Source organism: Chiloscyllium punctatum, chromosome 29 (genome assembly GCF_047496795.1).
Source record: "Chiloscyllium punctatum isolate Juve2018m chromosome 29, sChiPun1.3, whole genome shotgun sequence".
NCBI classification, from domain to species: Eukaryota; Metazoa; Chordata; class Chondrichthyes; order Orectolobiformes; family Hemiscylliidae; genus Chiloscyllium; species Chiloscyllium punctatum.
In genome coordinates this window covers 67,148,049-67,168,749 of record NC_092767.1, presented here as the reverse complement: position 1 = coordinate 67,168,749, position 20,701 = coordinate 67,148,049, and the positions used below count along the sequence as shown (strand labels likewise).

At 39.4% G+C, this 20,701-nt stretch overlaps 1 protein-coding gene across 2 annotated transcripts; it reads left to right on the top strand.

Annotated features, from left to right (window-relative positions):
- The first annotated feature begins 290 nt into the window (after positions 1-290).
- LOC140454491 (heterogeneous nuclear ribonucleoprotein L-like) lies at positions 291-19,887 on the top strand. 2 transcript variants are annotated; one of them, XM_072549284.1, is made up of 13 exons: positions 291-459; positions 3,733-3,863; positions 6,002-6,239; positions 6,524-6,611; positions 7,660-7,754; positions 8,136-8,208; positions 13,210-13,269; positions 13,916-14,199; positions 14,411-14,532; positions 15,482-15,683; positions 18,837-18,894; positions 19,348-19,443; positions 19,538-19,887. In XM_072549284.1, exons 1-13 carry the CDS (start codon positions 388-390, stop codon positions 19,594-19,596), a joined length of 1,578 nt encoding a protein of 525 aa, XP_072405385.1. In that variant the 5' UTR covers positions 291-387; the 3' UTR covers positions 19,597-19,887. The 2 variants fall into 2 exon arrangements, with proteins under 2 accessions (XP_072405385.1, XP_072405384.1); XM_072549283.1 differs by having other exon boundaries at positions 316-480.
- Positions 19,888-20,701: the final 814 nt, after the last annotated feature.

Here is a 20,701-nt window from a genome sequence, read left to right as displayed (position 1 = left end):
TATCTGCAGGAAGCAAAGGTCTTTTATATTAGGTCCACATGGAGCACAAGATTGGGTTATTCGAGATAGAGGTTCCTTTGTAAAATGATGACGTGCGTCAGCCTATCCGAGTGCGGCGATGTGTGATTGACATGCTTCGTCTCCATTCGGATGTTACGATGGGATGGATCTCACCAACAATAACCAATCGGCGCGAGATCCTAGGGCGCGCTTTGTTGTTGGCTACCAATCAGGACCGGGATGAAGGGCGAGCTCTTGGTCCCGCTTCATCAATTGGATACCGGTGAAGAAGGGGGCGGGAAAGGGCCCGGCAGCGCGACTATTTATAGCGGCTGCCATGTTGTCTCTTTCTGACGGAATCTGAAGACGGCCGGCAGTGGTGTTAAGATGGCGACAAGGCAGCAGGTGTACGACGGGCGCGCAGCAAAACGCCAGCGAACCGAAAACGATGGCAACCGAGTAAGAGGAGCCGGAGGCCGGGTACCGACTCAGGGGAAAATAAATACGGGGTGGGGGGAGCGAGAGGGGACGTTATGAATCAAGTGCTGTTGAGGCGCCGCCATTTTGTGACGCGGAGCCGGCTGTGGCACTAGCCCTGAGGTGAAGACAAGTATCTGCTTTGTGTCGATGACTTCTGTCCACCCTCTCTCTTATCCACCGGCCCATTTCCCTGGCCGCTCGTTTGTCCACAGTGGGAGCCGCCTTCTCCCTGTTTCAGCGCACTTTATTCCTCTTGCGGCCGCTGTTGGAAATGGAAGTCAGGTTGGGTCGGGTATCTTGCAGACTTCCTTCCCTCCCCACCTGGCCGCCATTAGTGGCGTGGTTTCACCTACCCCCTGCATGACAGCGTTGGCCTTGGAGGGCGATAGCACGTGTCGGGATTTGGTGGCTAGTGGGTTGAAGCTGCATCTATCTCGAGCCACTCGCGAACAAATGGATGTTTCGGGCGATTTATGCCATACTATGGCATTTGGTAGACAATTCTATATTAAAATTCACAGTTAAACACCTTGATCTTTGTGTTATTGATTTCCTGGACAATATTGCCTCGGCTACCATGCTCTCATTTCAAATAGCTCAAAAACGTTTCATTAACTGCTTTTCCTGTAATAGCTGTTATTGTTTATTTCCAGTAATTGCAGATTGTCCATCTATTGTGTTTCCAGCACGTTTTGTTTGCTAAGGCGTTTCAACTGTTCATCCAAAGTGTGTCCACAATCCTCTGGGTGAAAATCCCCTCTAAACCTTTTTTTTAGATTAGATTACTTAGTGTGGAAACAGGCCCTTCGACCCAACAAGTCCACACCGCCCCAACGAAGCACAACCCACCCCTACATTTACCCCTTACCTAACACTAGGGGCAATTTAGCATGGCCAATTCACCTGACCTGCACGTCTTTGGACTGTGGGAGGAAACCGGAGCACCCGGAGGAAACCCACGCAGACACGGGGAGAACGTGCAAACTCCACACAGTCAGTCGCCTGAGGCGGGAATTGAACCCAGGTCCCTGGCGCTGTGAGGCAGCAGTGCTAACCACTGTGCCACCTTCTTGTCGTAAAAACTACTTGTTATTGACCGCCTCTGCTAAAGAGAAAATTTTCTTCATATATCTAAACTTCTCTACATTGTATATGTCTGAGAGACCCCCTCCCCTCTACACCTCTGCTCTAAGGAAACCAACCCCATACTATTGATTTTACGTCATAGCTAATTTCCTCCAGTTTAGACGTCATCCTCTGCACCCTCTCTGGTGCAATCACATCCTTCCCACAGGCCCTTTACATCCACTCAAGGTATTGGGCCTTGATTCATTTTCAAATCCTGGCCCTCACAATTTCACTCTTGTTCAATAGGACACCAGATTGTCTGCCTTTGTCTGTGGTCGAACCCTGGAGTGGGGCTTGAACCCAGTGTCTTGTAAACAGGACCTTCTCTCTCGTATAAAGCTGGATGATTTATTGCATCCCATGCAGGCAATGGGATGGGAGTGGCTGTCACTTGCTACTGGAAGTTTTAAAAATTGTTTGGGAAGGGAGTTACTGGTGTAGCAAAAAAAACAGGCTCCCTGGAGCCATCTAGACAGTCTCATTCCCTTCCTCTGTTGTTACTTCTCTACAAATTTATTTTTGTCAAGGAGCCACAATCTCCTTTGCTCCATGGAGGGCATTCCCATCTTTTGTAATCCAGCTCTATAATTAAAATTTCCCTATTTTTAGAGAACCATTTTGCCAGATTTCTGCTCTCGTGCTCTTCCCTTCATCCATGAATGTAGTGCTTTGGTTGTGGTCTAACCGGGGCATTAACATAAGTCGAACACGTTTCCCATGTTTTGTATTGTATTTCTTTTTACGAAGCCTCTGGCCCCAATTGCTTTGCTAACTACTTTCAACAGATCCTGCTTCCACGCTAAGTACTCTTGGAACTATGTCACAAGTCACAGTTTCTGTTGACTTATCTTTAAGTTCCTCACTTTGTGCTTCTCTTGATTGTCTTCCATCTGCTATTGTGTGCCCAGTCTGATAGCTGTTGCACTGAATTGGTATCATCCACACTACACGAGTTTTATGCCGTTGACAGATTTTAAAACTTTGTTCAGTGTTGCAGCATACACTGTTAACCTTTGATCACCTTTGTGAGCAGGTGGTCCCATGGGCTGCAGTTATTGTTCACACCAGCTTGCAAAATGATGCAGGTTGTGTGAGAGAAACCTTTTGAGTATAGCCCTTTTTTTGTTGTTGTTCCCCAGCCGAATTATTTATTTTGTTGATTTTATATTGGTCATGGTTGCAGCCTGTTGAAAATTGTAATTGCATTTGTATGGTTCAGAGTCTTGTTATGACCTTGAAACTGGAACTACCAAATCCTTTCACTTTACTTTCAGTTCCTAAGATGTTAAACCGGTTGTGTGCCTTATTTGTGTCTGTGTAACCAGAATTATCACTTGTATTATTTGCAACTTTTTATGAGAAAAACAGACTTGCTATAATTATGAGAAGGTGGTAGAATTTGAAGAGTTGACCTCCTTCTGTGCTTTATCTAATCACCCTATACTTCGTCTTATTTCCTTGTTACTCTTAATTTTTTTTCCCTTTCACATACAACTCCTCTTTTGGCTACATTTGAATCTGCTCTAATACTTTTTCAGGCAGATCTAAACCGCTCAGTAAAGTTCTTCCTGTGTTGCCTGTTGTCCCTCTGTGAATAGGTTTAACTTTTTTTTTGACTTTTGACCGTTATGCTTATGGCAAGTTTGTCTGCTTTGTCCAAACGCTTCTATTAAATCACTTCTAGGCCGTCTGTAAACAATCTCTTAATTGAAATTCCCTATTTGTGAAACCATTCTTATCTTTTTCTGCACTCTTTCGAAGTTTGCTGCCTTCAGTCAATTAAACAATTAGTGTATAACATTCGAGACATGCAGTGAGATTGTAATTAAGAATTAGATTTGTTATGTGTACTCAAGTACAGGAGTACAGTGAAGTATATAAAGTCTCCATTCTTGGGCAACATCTTACATTTTAAAAAAGATCACCTGAGATGCAAAAACCAGAATTTTAAAAAATGTTACTGCGTCAGGGTTACCATTGCGGTTCTTCACCCTAATGAACTCCCAGTGACAATGCATGAGACCGTTGCTGCCACCAACCACAAGACCCTTGGGTGGTCAGGACTGAAAACTATACACTATCTAAATGCCTGCTGTACTAAAGTGTTTTTTTTACCCCTTGCAGCAACAAGATGGCAGCTATCTTGAAGATCCTCACAAACCATCCCCATCCCCTGTGGTACATGTTAGAGGATTGTCTGATGGCGTTATGGAAGCAGATCTTGTAGAAGCACTACAGGAATTTGGTGCCATCAGGTATGCTGATCAAGTTGAGTCAAGATGCTGCTTTGACTTCAGAATTATTTTTAAAACTTTGCAGATGAAGTCCTACTTGGGCTTCAAGGGTGCTGTGAATTATGAAATATGGGGACAGCCAAAGATACACAAATGTCTGACACTTGTACAAATTGATCAATGGGCAGTTTTAGAAATTGGGAAACTTTTTGAATGACAGCTGTCTTGTTTGTTGCTTGTCATTGATTGGATTCTGACAATTCTTCTTACTGTTAAGTTAAACTATAAGGGTTGACATTTTAGCTCCTGATATGAATCTAGGTAATTGTGAGGCAGAACCAAATCTACTCGCTTCATTTGTCATTAAGTGTTAACCTTTGAATGTCCTGTAGATTGTAGTGTCCTCTAACATTACCAGTATTTATTGTCGATCCCAATTTGCCTTAAGGTGGTAGTGAGTACTGGCTTGTAATGCAGTGGTTGATCCTGAAGGTGTCCCATGGTACTGTTTGTGTGTTCCATATTTTCAGCCAAGCAATAACAAAGGAACAGATGTATTTCCCGTTCCAAATCAGGATTATTTGACTAGAAGGGATACTGATAGTTGATGATTTTGTGTTCTTCTAGACAGATTTCGATATTGTAGGTAAAGGTAAAGCCAAAGCCTGGGTGAGTTGATGTAGTTCTTGTAGCTGGTAAATGCTGCAAGGATGGTGAGCTAATGGTGTAGGAAATGAAAATTCTAAGATGATGGATTAGATGTTAACCCAGCTGGTTGCTTTCTCTAGTTGTTTATTGGAATTGTACATGTCTAGGCAAATGGAGTGTCTTCGACTGCGCTCAATGCTTTTATGATGGAAAGGCTTAAGGATTTTGGGTAGTGGGTCACTCAACACTATTATAGCTCTTAGCTGCAATATTGACTGGTCAGATTAAGTTTCTTGTTGTAGTAACTTGCAAGGTGTTTTCAGTGATCTGGCAGTCAAATAATTTCAAAGAAAGATGATCCATCACATGGAAATGTCATGGATACCTGTAATTTGAGATTTTTGAGCAGGGTTAAAATGTACACTGTTCTGTTGTCTTTAATAACTTCATTTATAGAGGCATTTGCTACCAAGTTAGCTGAAGCTCTGAGTGCTTGGATGGTCAGTTCCTAAGTTAGTATAATTTGTCAAACTAGTGGAAAGTGCATGTAGATGCTCCTAATTGCAAGGGGCACCCTACTTCTACACAGATGGCCAACAAATGACTAATCAAATAATGGTTGGGCGGGGGCAAAAAAAGGACTGCAGGTGTTGGAAGTCAAACAAAATCAAATTGCTAGAAAATCTCAGCAGGTTTTTAGCATCTGGAGAGAATGCAGAGTTAATGTTTCTTCAAAACTGAATAGCTAATGAGATTGGAATGCGTTCATCTAAACTGGGCTTTAAAACTTCACAATTTCTGTTTCAAAATAGAAATAAATGATGACATGATCTTCCTCCTGTACAACAGTTATCTGCTCTGCTTTATAGGTTCTCTGTTTTGGATATGTCTGGAGTGATTGTAATTTGTCTGAATTTATGCTGTTCGCTGCTAAAACAAAATCTTATGCTAATATTCTTTAAAACTAGATTTAAACGCGTGTGCACATAGAAATTGCTCATGGTACATCATGGAAGTCTTGGTGAAATTTTTAAATAATGCTCTGAATGTTTTGTTATTATCTAACACGTTCTTTTATTGTCAGAACTCATTTTCCTGATTCTCAAATATTTTCAGTCTGAATGCCTGACTTGATACTATGGTTAGATAATTGACTTTTTGATTAGGCATTCTTTCTCCTATCTTTCTGTTCTGAACACTTCGGTACAGTACTTTTGGGAGAAGATGTAAAATGTTTCTGCTTTCTTTACAAACTTAACTTCAATTCTATCTGAATGGAGTTTGCTCTGTATTGTAGTCTGAAGATAAATGACACTATCCACTTTCTTTTTAAGCGGCCATGATACTGTAGACTTTGGTTTTGCTGCCAGTTTAGATTGCTGTTGACAGATCATGATTATTGCTGGAGGTTAAATACTTTGGAAATTCTCTTCTCTGGTACTCTGAAGATTGCTAGTTACTTATGTACATGGCATTTTTTAATAATTGGCACAATATGTTTGAATTCTCAGCTATGTTGTGATGATGCCCAAGAAGAGACAGGCATTAGTGGAATTTGAAGATCTGAATGGTGCATGTGCCTGTGTCAACTTTGCAGTTGAAAGCCAGATCTATGTTGGTGCACAGCCTGCTTTTGTGAACTACTCAACTAGTCAGAAAATTTCCAGACCTGGTGATTCTGATGATTCCAGAAATGTGAACAACATACTCCTCTTCACAGTGATGAACCCCATCTATCCAATTACAACAGTGAGTTATTTTAAATTTTACAACTGCATTATGGGGTGTATTTGAATTGGAGAAAGGCATGTCTGTTGGATTTGATTTTAAACTGAATGAATGAAATTCCGTTGGAAATGTAATATTTTATTGCTCATTGACGTTTGTGTATCTCATTCATTTGCTTCTTTGGGTTGTATAAACTGAGGTTCACATCCTTTGCCTCCTGAAGGGGGTTATGGGTGGAAGGCTGAGTTGAGTAAATGCATGACCAGATTTATCACAATTAATAGCTTTTTTTTAAAATTTTTCAGGATGTTTTGTACACTATATGCAATCCATGCGGGCCTGTGCAAAGGATTGTCATATTTAGGAAGAATGGAGTCCAAGCAATGGTGGAATATCCTTTTTTTTTGGGCACTAACATTTGAGCATAGAATGAGATGTGTGGAAGGAATTTGATGGAAGATTGCTGATCTATTCTACTTGTTTAACAAATTGTTGTTAGATTCTGGTGTATTCTTCAATATTTACATATAAGTGAATTGAAGTTGAAAGATACTGGGTGGTCCCTTTAGGATTGGGAGAAACCTCTTCAACATCTTCATCCAGTGAGTGGTGAGGCTGTGGTATTCTCTGCTACAAAAAGCATTTGAGATCAAAACATTGTTTTCAAGTAGAAATTAGATCTGATTCTTGGGTTAAAAGGCTCCAAGGGTACCATGAAGAAGGGATTTTAGGGTACTAAGTTGGATGATTAGCTATGGTCCTATTGAATGGCAGTGCAGAATCATTGCTCAATTGCCTGCTGTTTCTGTGAAGTGTATGATTGAAAATTAGTGTAATAAATTCTTGCAGTTTGGTTGTGCCATGTTTTGGGTTTGGATTTGCTATGATTTGCAGTTAATACAATAAGGTATTTTGAAGAATACATGGTCTGAGGATTACCTGTTTTTGTGATATTCTTATGATATTTTGTGATATGCATGGCCATAATCCCCTTTTGATTGTTGAAGTCAGATTCTATCAACCTCTAGTCCCTGTGCTTCCAGTTGGTCTGACCTCTTGCGCACCCTGTGTACTCGAAGAATATTTGCTGACTGGGCCCCATACTTTAGTCCTCCACTTCTAATCTGTTTATATCCCACCCTTTATTTTTGAAGCTTTTTTTTTAAGGCCAGCTGTTTCAAAGGCTTTGGTCACTAATTTGGCTGAGAGCCACTTTGAGGTTTTTTCAAATTTTATTTTATTAAATCTGTCATTTATTTTCCCTCAGTGTAACCATTCATTAATTGTAATGACTGACCACAGAAGTCTCTAATAGACTATTTGAGTTAAAAATAAAGTAATGTTTGATTGTTATAGTTGTAGTGCTTTAGACTTTGCATTAGCAGGCAGCTATTGTGCATCCTTAATAATTCTGTAATATTTACCTTAACATGAGGCACATTTGATTCTGTACAAAGTGCACAAAGAGCAAAAGCATCTCTCAATGGAGCAGACATTTATTCTGGATGTTGTACTTTGAAGATTGAGTATGCAAAGGTAAGTAACTTTTGAAATGTAGTCAGTGACAGAGGATACTGATGTAAGATTTTAGGATGGAATCTTTTAAAGTTTGTAAGGAATTGTGAAAAGTGATATGGACGTATTAAATGCAGAATTTTGCCTTTAAAATCTTTTAACCCTCCACTTAGTGTGCTGATTTACTTCAGAATATGACATTGGTATTTGATCGTATTGTATGCAAGCGTTCGTGTTTTGCAGTTTGATATGATACCAGCCAGCAGTACGTGCTCTGAGGCTCTGTATTGCCCTTGTGTTGCATAAGGAAACTAGGTTTTAGCCTGCATCGTGGCCCTCAGCTGAAGGGCAGATGTTCACCTAATCAGTTTGTTAATCTAATTTTGATTCCACTTTCTGTAGCCTACACGTTTGAATGTCTTCAAAAATGATCAGGACACATGGGACTATACAAATCCTACTTTGGGAGGACAAGGTAATAGATTTAGTATATGCATATTCCATGTTATAGAGAATTATTTGTGACTGAAATTGTACGCATTCCAATTGAAAATTATACACTACACTATATTTTACAGTTTAACTTTGGTGCTGTCACTTAATAGATTTGAGAAAAGCTTCCAGCAACATTGATTTACTGCACCATAGAAATCTAACAACTGATTAGCCTTAAGGTGATGGGCTCTTGCTTTTGGTGTACAGCTTTCATTTTTCCAGTAAGTTGAGGGTGATGGAGATTGCGACTAGCTCAGTGGGTAGACACTTGACCAGGACTGAATGCACTATTGACTAACTTTTTAATAGCTCTTTGGGCTGCTGGAAAGCTTTCATGTGAGTGAGGTAATTTTGCATTGAACAATATTTTGTTTACCGTGTGTTGTAGCTTTCACTTAAATATGTCTTTTTAGTACGGGTTCTATTTTTGAGTTCAATGGGGCTTATGTAGATCTGTATTGACTACGTGAACTCAAATTTATGCCAAGTGTTCCACTTCCTCTAGAAATTTGCTGTCTGCTAGGTCATTAATCTATATTATCAGTAAGGCAAAATTGTCATATCTGCAAATACAATACTGCAGATGCAGATATTATGGAATAAAAAAACCGTTGTAAACATTGTCTTGCAGATCTGTAGCGTCTAAAAGAAATTCCAGGTCATGACCAGGCTTTCTATCTTCCGAAACCTGCAGAGTATTTCTGCCATTTTCTGTTTTCAACATTATTCACCACATGCTGGCTGTCCCCAGCAGCTATCAGTAAAATTTTTTAAGTGTGATGTATCTATAAGTACTAGCTGTTTTTGCTTTTGGCTATTGACAAAACTGTATTGCAGTTCATCCTTGTCAAACAGACTTTGGGACAGCAGTATAATGTTTGAGTTTTGGCTTAGGTTTTTGAAACTTGGACAGAAGGTAGGGAAAAAGCCTTTTTGAAGGGCTAAAGTTTTACAGAATACTTTTTTTTTCCTGCTCTTCATTGGATGTTCACTTTTCACAGTGGAGCTAATTCCGTTGCCTTTCCACATCAGGATGATTATAGATTTGGGAAAGTTTAAACTAATGTTGATGTTTTCTCTAAACCTACCATTACGTCAACTTGTTAAATGAACATAACGGTATCCTCCATTTGAGTCTTCAACTTAAACAATTTCTTATTGCTGCATTGAGCTCTGAAATTTGGATAATTATGGTATTCTCATTCCATCTCTATGACCAGCTCAACTATATAATCCATTCATACATTTACTTTAAATTTTTTTCTTAAATTGATTTAACTTAAATCAAGATCCAGTGATCTAGCTGGTTCAAGACTAATATTTGGAATTATATTGATTAAGATTTGTTGTCACAAAGTCATCTGTACTTTGGTACTGTGGCTTGAAATTTATTTCTAGCCATTTTGTGGAAGGGAATGAGTCGAAAGGAGTTGCCTGAATAAGCATAAAGACTGAACTTGAATCTTCCCGATAGCATATGTCCATGTGCAATCTTGTGATTGTGGTTCTAGACTAGGGTAGCGCTTTAAAAAAACCTCCAGTCTCAGGTTCAACTAAGGAATAAGCAATAAAAATACTGACTTGACTAGCTTTGCTGGTATCTTTGGCAGCAGATGGTTTAGATTTTACTGAATATTAGTATCGCTCATGTGGTAGTGGTGTTCAACAGTCTTGCTTAATTGCTGTAGATTTTTAAATGGTTCCTCATAGGATGTATGTAGCAGAATTAATCCCATAAAAGCTGTGACTTTGGTTCCACTTACAATAAGCTTCCTTTTTGGTTAATCTGCTTTGCAGAAGATTTATTCCAAATGAGATCCAGATTATAACCATTTGGCTTTTTTAATCTAGGTGCCTTGCTCCAATCTTTTGGATTATGTAAAAATGCTTAGCTCTTGCTGTAGTTTTGTAAGGAATGTTCATTACCATCTGACCTATGTCTTGTGACTTCGCCGAGGTAGGGTATAAAGCAGCCAGCATAGTACACTGTGTTCCTGAACCATAAATCTATTAAAGCTTTGTGCATCCATTGAACACATTTGCATTTGCCTGCTTTGATATCTTACTTTCCTAAGTAACATTCAACAATGATTGTAAATTTTCATATCCTTAAAGTTCATCTAGGGTGGAAAAAACCTTTTTTGAGTAGCTCAGGTTAAGTTTTTATGGAATTAAGATTCCAGTATGATGCTTGCTTGAATAAAGGGCCTGTTTCTAAAATGCTTTCTGACTTTAATCTGACATGTGATGCTCTGTGACTGAACTTGTCTCAATGCAGAATGTTGCTGGAAGTTTTTGCACATCCACAACAAGGTTTGACTTTCCTGACATTTGCCACCTGTGTTCCACTTGGTGTACTGATATTTAGTGAATGTAAACACTCAGTGGTTTTCTGTGGACTGTGTACTCATCAGCATAGGCTAGGTGACCGTGCTGACACTTGGAGGCAAAATTGTCTTGGCTTTAGGTAATTGCTAACTGGGTTAATATTATGTTTTCGTTAACTAAAATGCAAGCATTGAGGGATTTTCTGCAATCAAATATATAATCAATGCTTCTAATATTTTTGTATATATTGATCTTTGCCTTAAAGATTAGTGGGCTTTTTTGATTCACTGTTTTTGTATGGAGCACTTTAATGTTATGCTAATTGTTTTGTGAAAGCCTGCCGTTAACTTACAGAAATGTCAAGAAATCTTTACCTCGCTCTACCAAGGATAGGATGGACTTACTTTTTATTTTAGTGCCTTGGCATTTTCCCTGATTTGTCCGCAATTGAGTCAGATTGCTGAGCCAACTTTTAAATTTTCATTATATGAAGCTAACTTCATTTGCAGGGTTTCAAATGGAGCAAGTCCAATTTTACTCAACTGCTCTCAGTAGTCAGAAGGCAATTTTGGAGTGATGTTGTTTGATTTGGTTACCAGTTATTGGTAACTTGGCTAACTATCTTGACTTGAGTTGAATCAGTTTAACATCTAAGTTTTTACATCTGCCATGCCCTTCTGTTACTGACTGTAATGCCAATTACGAAAACGTGTAATGGCTGCTCACTGAGTATACTACCTGTTGTACATTTTGAAGTCACCATAAAATGAAGCTGGGAGGCATGCTGCTAGTTTGGATCGTTGCAAGGTGGCAGCTTGTACAAATCTAATGTCCTCTTACCCATCCAATGCATGGGTTTTAGTTACATGTTCATATGGGTATGCTTTTAAGTTAGTGCTGTAATATAATTTATCATTGCATTGAATAAAGTGGAAAGTCAAACCTGAGATTTTGGCAGCCCAAATGGTGACTGTAAACTGTGACAGCATGTATTTTTAAAGGATATTTGTATAATTACTTCATGAATTCCTTCACAATGCACAGTTGAATTCTATATGATTGTGATGACTATCTATCTGAATCTAATCCTAAATTGCACTATTCACCTATAATGAGCACATCTGATCCAAAATTGCATTAAATTGCCATTTAAACTTCGAGGTGTACATGTGTAACCATTGGGAAGCCAAATATGCACAGTTTAAAATTAAGAGACTTCTGGAAAGTTTACAAAACTTGTGTATAAATCTGGTATACAAGAGTATGAGCTGTTTTTATGAAATTCAGCTGTAGCATGATCCAAATGAAGCAAACTGCATATATTCTCATTTAAATGTTGAACTATGCTAGTAGTCGGTTAATTTTAAACTCTGCTCTTGCATTATATAATCAACCATTTTCAGGGTTAAGGGCACACACAGTGCAGCAGTAATAGGCAGACCTTTCTGGAGAAGCAAGCAGAATTCTTTCCTTTTTTTTTCATTGAACAAGAACAGTACATCGAGTGTCATACATTGACCCAAGATTACCTTGCAGCCACAACGATACGACATGCCATCACTTACATACTGTGAGGCAAACCATCATTTTTCTAGACTTCTGAAGTGAAGGTATTGAAGGCAGACAAAAATGAGGCATATTCGCAAGAGATGTAACTGTTTCATTTTCAAGATTTCTTCAGATAAAAGGTCAAAAAACACTGCCTCATGTGAACTGATACAGAATTGTCTCAGGGGTTTTCCCGCACTTTGCTTAGAGGAACTCTCGTCATAAGACAAGTGCATTCATACAGCGCTCTTGAAGTACATGCCGAGTTCCTTCCACCAGTCAACCCAACCTGCTGAAACACCAGTTTTCTACATTCCTACATTTCAGAGAACATTCAGACATCTGCCATAAACAACTGATACTCGGCAACATGCAAGTTCAACAGGAGGGATAAGAGACACATTGTATGAGGCACATCAGTACAGCTATTTTGCTGCATAAATGATACATTACCAATGGTACACAACTTCATTTTGGACACCCATGTGGGAGATGTACACAGATCCTGCACAAGTAAGCCTTGCTACCTACCACAAAGCCCAAGACCAACACATCCAACACTACTTTCAGGAGAACGACATGGAGGAACACTGGGTTATCATATGCTCACAACTTTTTTACTGAACCATTTGACACCTGTGAAGAATCTTTTACCTGAACTGTGAACGTGAAATTTGTTGCTAGATGCAATTGTTAGAACTAGTACTGCCTTTGTATAAAATCTCTATTCATTGCTGTAAAACGTGTAATGCAGGGTTGAAGCATATGTTTGGGGCGCCATCTTTCAAAACTGCAATAAGTTGCTGTTGAAGCATTGGGTGGTAAGAAAAAAAATGCAGACATATTGTGCACATGGACGTTGTTCTCTAACTCTGGCTGTAAGTAGAACTTTTTATGCTTGAACCTTTGTGGTATTAGATCTGTTAAGACTACACTATAAAATTCAAAGCCAAAGTTTTATATGTATCTCTGTACTGTGGAAAATATTGTAATAACTCATGAAGAAAATCAAGTTTCAATTTTTCTGTTATTGTTTTGGCTATCTGGCAGCTTGGGCAATGCATTTAACACTGTCCTTTTCCACTACGTCCTTTCTCTTTATAAGGTGATCCTAACAAGCGACAGCGCCAGCCAGCCTTGCTTGGAGATCATCCATCTGAGTACGGTGAGGGTTGGGTGTTAATACGTTTAACAGCATACTCTTGTTTACGTCGAAACTTTAGCTTTTTCCTGCCTTTTCACCTTGAAGAAAGTGCTTAGTTTTTCCCCCTCCCTATTTTAGTGGCGTTTGCTGGGTGCAATTTGTCTTGTGACAGTTCACTGTGTTATGCAGCCAGTGATCATATACACTTCGCTTTGGTGAGTGAATCCTGCCCTTGTTTGAGGGTATAATGCACTTCCACCAAGGGTTGCTGGATAGCCACCAAAGCGAGTAAATTGACTGGCTATGAGTTTAGATTTTTGGTGTCTCCTCCTGCTGATTTTGTAATGAGGTTAATTGTTGTAATGCTGCACAACTGGATTGGCTGACTTAGCACTGGATTTCTTGAACAGTGCTATGAATGGCTCTACACAGTAACAAACTCTCCCCTTGGTCACAAAATTCCACTGTCCTTGTGCTGTCTTTAGTGCAGTTCCTGTTTGAAGATGAAATGTAATATAACTCCCTTTTACTGTCCAATATGCAGAATGTATTAAAAGATTTCACAAATATGCCATTTCAGGTTGCTAAGATTCATTTTGTGGTATGGAGGTTTTCACTGCCTTCAGTGTAGCATTCGTTTTTAAATCTGTTTTGATTCCTTCCTAAGGGGCTCCCCAAGGAGGATATAGTCACTATCCAGATGATGATTATGGTCCACCTACCCATTACGAACGCCGAAGGATGGGAGGTCCACCTCCAGTGGGTGGTCCTCACCGGGGCCCACCCAGTCAACGTTATGGTCCTCAGTACGGACCTCCTCCACCACCACCACCACCAGAATATGGTCCTCAAGCAGAAAGCCCAGTACTGATGGTTTATGGTTTGGACCCTTCAAGAATGAATTGTGATCGAGTGTTCAACATCTTCTGTCTGTATGGAAATGTGGAAAAGGTAAATTTTCTGCTTTTTCTTGGAGGCAGAGAACCATGATGCCTTATTCCTACTATATTACACTTGAATCTGTGGCAATTGCCTGTTACTGTTCGGTCTGTGCGTTTTGAGACTTGTGATTTTTTTTTTTTAACCACGGTTAAACAATCGTAAGTTTGTACTGAAAGACTGTGTATCTGCGTATTTGTCACCTTTTTTATTGTTTTTCTAGGTGAAGTTCATGAAGAGTAAGCCAGGAGCTGCCATGGTAGAGATGGGAGATGGATTTGCTGTGGATCGTGCCATCGGCCATTTGAATAATACTTACATGTTTGACCAAAAATTAAATGTCTGGTAGGTGCTAACATTTGAAATTTTCTATGGGAGAGTGAAGGGAATAGATATAGTATACTATCCCAAGATTTTCAAACAATAGTTAAATTAGACCAGTGGCCCGCCCCAGTTATGTGAAGTAGAGTCTAGTGTTCTGAAATCCACATTGTAGGAGAGAGGAGATTTCTATCAGGGTGTTGAGCATAAACAGGAAGGAACTTTTACTCCTTTGTGGATTGAAGGGGCACATTTCAAAGGTGATGTGAAGACCATTACTTACACCTAGAGTGGTGGAAACCTGGATCTAGATCTGCAGTGCGATGCAAAGGCTATGGATCAAGTGCTGGAAAATAGCATTAATTGGTGCTTGTTTTTGACTGGTGTAGACTTAATGGGCTGCAAGGTACTTTTCTGCACTGCAGACTTACTGATACGCAATTCTAGTAAAGTCTGAGGGACTCAGCAGTGTGGTGAATATTCACTCTATGTAAAATGATATTGTAGCCGAATACCAAAACATTATGTCAGAAATATTGTTAGGCAGCATCTGTGAAAAGATTCATGTTTTGCTTAAAATTAAAAATCTCACAACACCACCAGCTTGTAGTCCAATAGGTTTAATTGGAAGCACTAGCTTTTGGAGCGCCACTCCTTCAGGTGGTTGTGGCGCTCCGAAAGCTAGTGTTTCCAATTAAACCTGTTGGACTATAACCTGGTGTTGTGATTTTTAACTTCGTACACCCCAGTCCAACACCATGTTTGCTTGATGAGCTCTTAAATTCACTGCTTGTTGTGCTTGGTATAACATTGGATCCTGAACGGCAAGTCAGTAAAGATGGTTTTTAAAAGGTGTGGTGTCAACTGTTGATTTTGTGAAGAGAGATCGTCTGTGCAAGGAGGATGTGGTTATGTGAGGTCCTGCTGTGGAAATTCTTGTGGTAACGGTCTGTTTTTTTTTCTCTCTGTGAAGTGTATCCAAACAACAAGCTATAATGGCTGGTCAATCATATGAGCTTGAAGATGGGTCCTGCAGTTTCAAGGATTTCTCTGGTTCCAGGAACAATCGCTTCACCACTCCAGAACAAGCCAGCAAGAACAGAATCCAGCACCCAAGCAATGTCCTACATTATTTCAATGCCCCTCCAGAGGTGACTGAGGAAGCCTTCTGTGAGGTACTATTTAGTTAACGTTTTCAGTTAGCATATTGGGGGTCCCTATGTTTGCTTTGTCTCCTTTCTGAGCCGCTGTACTTGTTTTTTATGTTGCACAGATACTGAAAAGATGACTGGAACGAGACTCCTGTTTATTCATTTGAATAAAAGATTTAGGTGCTTTTGCAACTATTAAGCATTTAAGATAGCAGTACGAGGTGCTATCTTTTGATCAAAATTTTGGTTTAACTGCCCTGGTTAGCTGTACTGCGTGGAAATAAACCTGTTGCTCCAACTCTTCTGTCCCATCCAGATATTGTAAATTAATCTACTCCCATTTGTCAGCATTTGCCCCAGCTGAGCGAACATACCCGGAACCATGGCAGCTGGCATCTGAGCTACAAATCTTTACACAAACCTTCAATGTACTTTTTAAAATGTTGTAATTGTACCAGCCGTCTCCACTTTCTCTGGCAGCTCATTCTATACATGCACTACCCTCTGTGTGAAAGACATTGCATGCCCCTTTGGTCTCTTTTTCTTTCCTCCTTAAACCTATGCCAGTTTTGGGCTCTCATACAGTTTGGTTGACGAGCCAAGGGTATGAAACAAACTACAGACACTGGAATCCAACATAGACGAGCAGGAGGCTGGAAGAACACCATAAACCAGGCAGCATAAGGAGGTGAACTCAATGTCAGAAGGGTTACACCTGAAATGTTGACTTCTCTACCTCCTGATGTTGTCTGGCTAACTGTTCTTCCAGCCTCCTGCTTATTCACCCTGTCCCCTTGTGATTTTATAAACCTCCTGTAAGGTCACCTCTCAGTCTCTGCTCCAAGGGGAAAAAAAGACCTGAACTATTCAGCCCCTTCCAATCGCTCAAACTTTCCAATTTTGGCTACATCCTTGTCTTTTCTGAACCCTTTTCCAAGTTTCACAACATCCTTCCTATAGCAACGAGACAACAATTGTACGTAGTATCCCAAAAGTGGCCTGACCAATGTCCTGTATGTGACCTCCCAACTTCTTCTTTCAACGCAGTTATACGGAACACTGCCTTCACTACCCCGTCTACCTGACAGTCTAGCTTCAACAATCTAGAACCTGCATTCCAAGGTCTTTGTTCAGCAACACTCCCCAGGATCTTATCAATAAGTGTACAAGTCCTGTCCTGATTTTCCTTTCCAAAATGCAACACCTTTCATTTTTATCTAAATGAACTTTTCAATCCGTCTGATCAAGGACCTGTTGTACTGAGGTAGCCTCATTCAATGTCCACGATACCAATATTTTTGGTATCATCTGCAAACTTGGTAACTGTTCCTCCTATATTCACAACCAAATGAGCAAGGGGCCCAGCACTAACTCCCCTGGCTTCCTATGAAGGTCTGGAATACACCTGATCAGGTCCTGGGGATTTGTCCACCTTTTATGCATTTTAACATGTCTAGCACCTCTAATACCTCTTTCAAGATACCACTCTTTATTTCTCAGAGTTCTCTGTCTTCCCAAGCTTCCCTATTCTTCACAGTAAGGTACTATTGCAAAATACTCATTTTAGTATCTTGTCTATCTCCTGCAGTTCCACATATAAATTTCATCAATGTTTTAAGGGAGCTATTCTCTCCTTAACTACTTTTTTGCCCCTTTAATGTATGTGTAGAATCTATTTGGATTCCCTTTTTTAACCTCATTTGCCAATGCTATATCATGTTCCCCCCCTTTTACCATCTTAATTTCCCTCGAGTATACTACTATTGCCATTTATACTCCTATAGGGATTCACTCAATCCCAGTTCTCTATACCTGCCATATGCCTTTTTTTCATTTGTCATCCAGCATTCCCTACACCTACCAGCTTTACTTTGCACTTCACACTAATAGGAACATTCTGCCTTTTTTTTCTTGGAAGGCCTCCCAATTTCCAGCTGTCCATTTTCCCTGCAAATTGTCTGTCCCAATCAACATTTGAAAGATTCTGCCTAATACTGTTAAAATCAACCTTTATTCCAACTTTAACTTTTAGATCAGTTTTATCCTTTTCCATTGCTATTTTAAAACTGATAGAATTATGATCACTGGCCCCAAAGTGCTCACCAAATAATACCTCAGTCACTTAACCTGCCTTATTTTCCAAGCAAAGGTAAAGTTTTGCTCCTTTAGTAGGTTTATCCCCAAACTGAATAATTTTTCTTGTACACAACAATTCCTCTCCATCTAAGCTCTTAACATTGTGGTAGTCCCAGTCTATGTTTGGAAAGCTAAACTCTCCTACCATTACCACCCTGTCATTCTCACAAACAACTGAGATTTCCTTACAAATTTTGTGGGGGAGTCTACAATACATTCCCAATAAAGTGGTCATCTTTCTTATTTCTCCATTTCACTCAACCTCACTGTGTGTACTTCCAAGAATATCCTCCAAGTACAAAAATGTTATCCCTAACTGAAAATGACACTTTCCCTTCCTCTCTCACCTCCTTTCTTTCCTTCCTATAGTATCTATACCCTTGAATGTTTTAAGCTGCCAGTTCTGTCCATCCTGAGTTGCATTTCTATAATGGCTGATATCCCAGTCGTATGCCGTAAACCTTGTGTTAAGCCTCTTGCACTGAAATCCTTTTTAATTTATCAGTCTTAACATGTTCTCTGCCATGTTCGTGCCTGCCTTGACCAGTTGACTTCCTCCACGTAACTGTACGTGCCTCAGTAATCTGTTACTATCTGTTTGAGGTACACACACACACACCTCTCATATGCATTCCACAGATTCACAAGAGTACCTCAATTTAATCTCCCTACAGACACCTTTTGCATTGCAAGTCTAGGAAAAATCTGAACTTGAGGAAAGGTGTCTCCACTCAAAGGGTAGTGTACCTGTGGAAGTCTTACCAGAAAACTGGTGGCCAAGTCACTTCATATAATCAAGAACAAAATATCTCTTGACATATTAACGGCATCAGGGAGAAAGTAGGAATATGGTGTTGATCATAAGTGATCATCAATCTTATTAAATAGAAGACTAGACTCCACAGGTCGAATGGCTACTGCCTCTTAGTTTGTTTCCAGGTGTAGTTGAACTGTTTGGCTTGAGAGTAAAGGAGTATGACTTGACCATATGAAAGTAGTCTTGAATTTCAACAAGGTACCTACAGCTGCTTTCTTTTTTAGGTATGTGATGAGTTGGGTTTGAAAAGACCGTCTGCCTTCAAGTTATTTTCTGGAAAGAGTAAGTACTGATTTGATATTGTGATTGGAGACAAATGTATTTTTGTAGACAGTTCAGATTGGAGTACCTTGAAAACCTGTAACTGGTCTTTTCCTAGCTGAATATTAAGATGTTTTTATCAATTTGCTTTAAATCCAGAGCGTTCACTTCTTCCTCTTTAGTTCTGGTTGAAAATTCAGCCTTTTTACAATCTAGGTTCATAAGGAAATGTCAAATTTGCTTGTTTTCATGTTTTGTCATCTTGATAGCTGCTTAAAGCATCTCAGCCTACCATTCCATCAATTCAGTGAACTCTTCAGAAGGTCAGTTATTTCCCTCTTGTCCAGTTGACAATTTGGTAATGTTTGGTGTGTCAACAATCAAATGACCTTTGTCTTCCAGCTCTTTGTGGTCATGGCTTGTTTTACCTCCTAATATATGTTGGCAGTCACTCCAAATTTATTTCCGTTGTAGGTGAGAGGAGTTCTTCTGGCCTGATTGAGTGGGATTCAAAGAACGATGCTATGGAATCGTTGTCTCTGCTGAATCACTATCAAATGAAAAACCCAAGTATGTCTTTCTACAAGTCTTAACTAACTGGGACTGTCATGGGAGGAGTGAGGCTTGTTTATTTTGGAATAATCGATATTTTCTTCTCCCCTAGGTGGTCCTTACCCATACACTCTGAAACTCTGCTTCTCCACAGTGCAGCACGCCGCATGAAAACTCAAAATACTTCAGACAAGATGGACTGCGAGCTGTTCTCCATTATTGTGACTGTTGTATTTTAGTATTTTATGTGAAGTTGATAACTTGCAGTAACCCTTCATTTATGTAAAAGGCATGAGCCACAGTTATATTCCAGTTATTTTTATTTTGGTAGATTTCAGTTTAATCTTTTGTAATCTGTATTGTAGAAGTAAAATGTCCCTTCATTTTTATTGGCTGGGATTTGATGTGATCACAGCACTACAATTGAATAAATGAACAGTTTAACTGGCATGACTTTTTAAAGATGTTTTGGGGTATATTGATGACTGAGCTGACATTCTTCAGGTACACCTCTTATGACGGTTATATTTTGTTTTGATGGATATGGCATACTTGTTGCTTCTGTCTGTTTTTCTCTTTCTGCCCAATCATTTTCTTAACTCTGAAGTCTCTGAACACATTGTACTATAACCATCAGCTTATTTGAAATTTCAGGTTTATTTCCAATCTGTTGGATGATGACCTGGTGTCCTGTGACTTTGTGCACTCTAGCTCCAACAGTGACTTTCCCATATTTTCTTAACTAGGTTAATTTTGAATGCCACAGTTTGTTATGAAGGACATGGACACTTCTGGAAATCAGTGTTTTTGACATCCATAGACATTCCCCTCTTTGCTATGTTAAGAATAGTGTCTTCAAAAGAATCGGGTCAGTGATTCTGGCAGCATGACCAAGCTTTCTCCAGTCAGTTGAAATTTAAGGTGTTCAGTCGCTCTATGCTAAGAAAGACTCTTAATTCCTTGTCAACAGACTGAAAATTAATGCAATATTGTCAAAGGGCCCAATTATGTCTGACTGACCTTTTTTTTAAAATTTCTTAATGTACAAGGTTTTTTGATTTGGTACCCCTTACAAATTTTTCTAACTCTTGTCTTTTGCTAGGAGTGTTTTTAACTCTTGCTGTATTTTTTAACAAGTGGCATTCTTGTTGTAAATGGTTGTTGCATATCATATTTTTTTACACCTACTGACCTGTTTTATCCATTAACAGATTGGTCTTGCCATTTTTAACTAAAACTGCCCCTTGTCTCTCTTTCTTTAAATCAATCTAGGTTC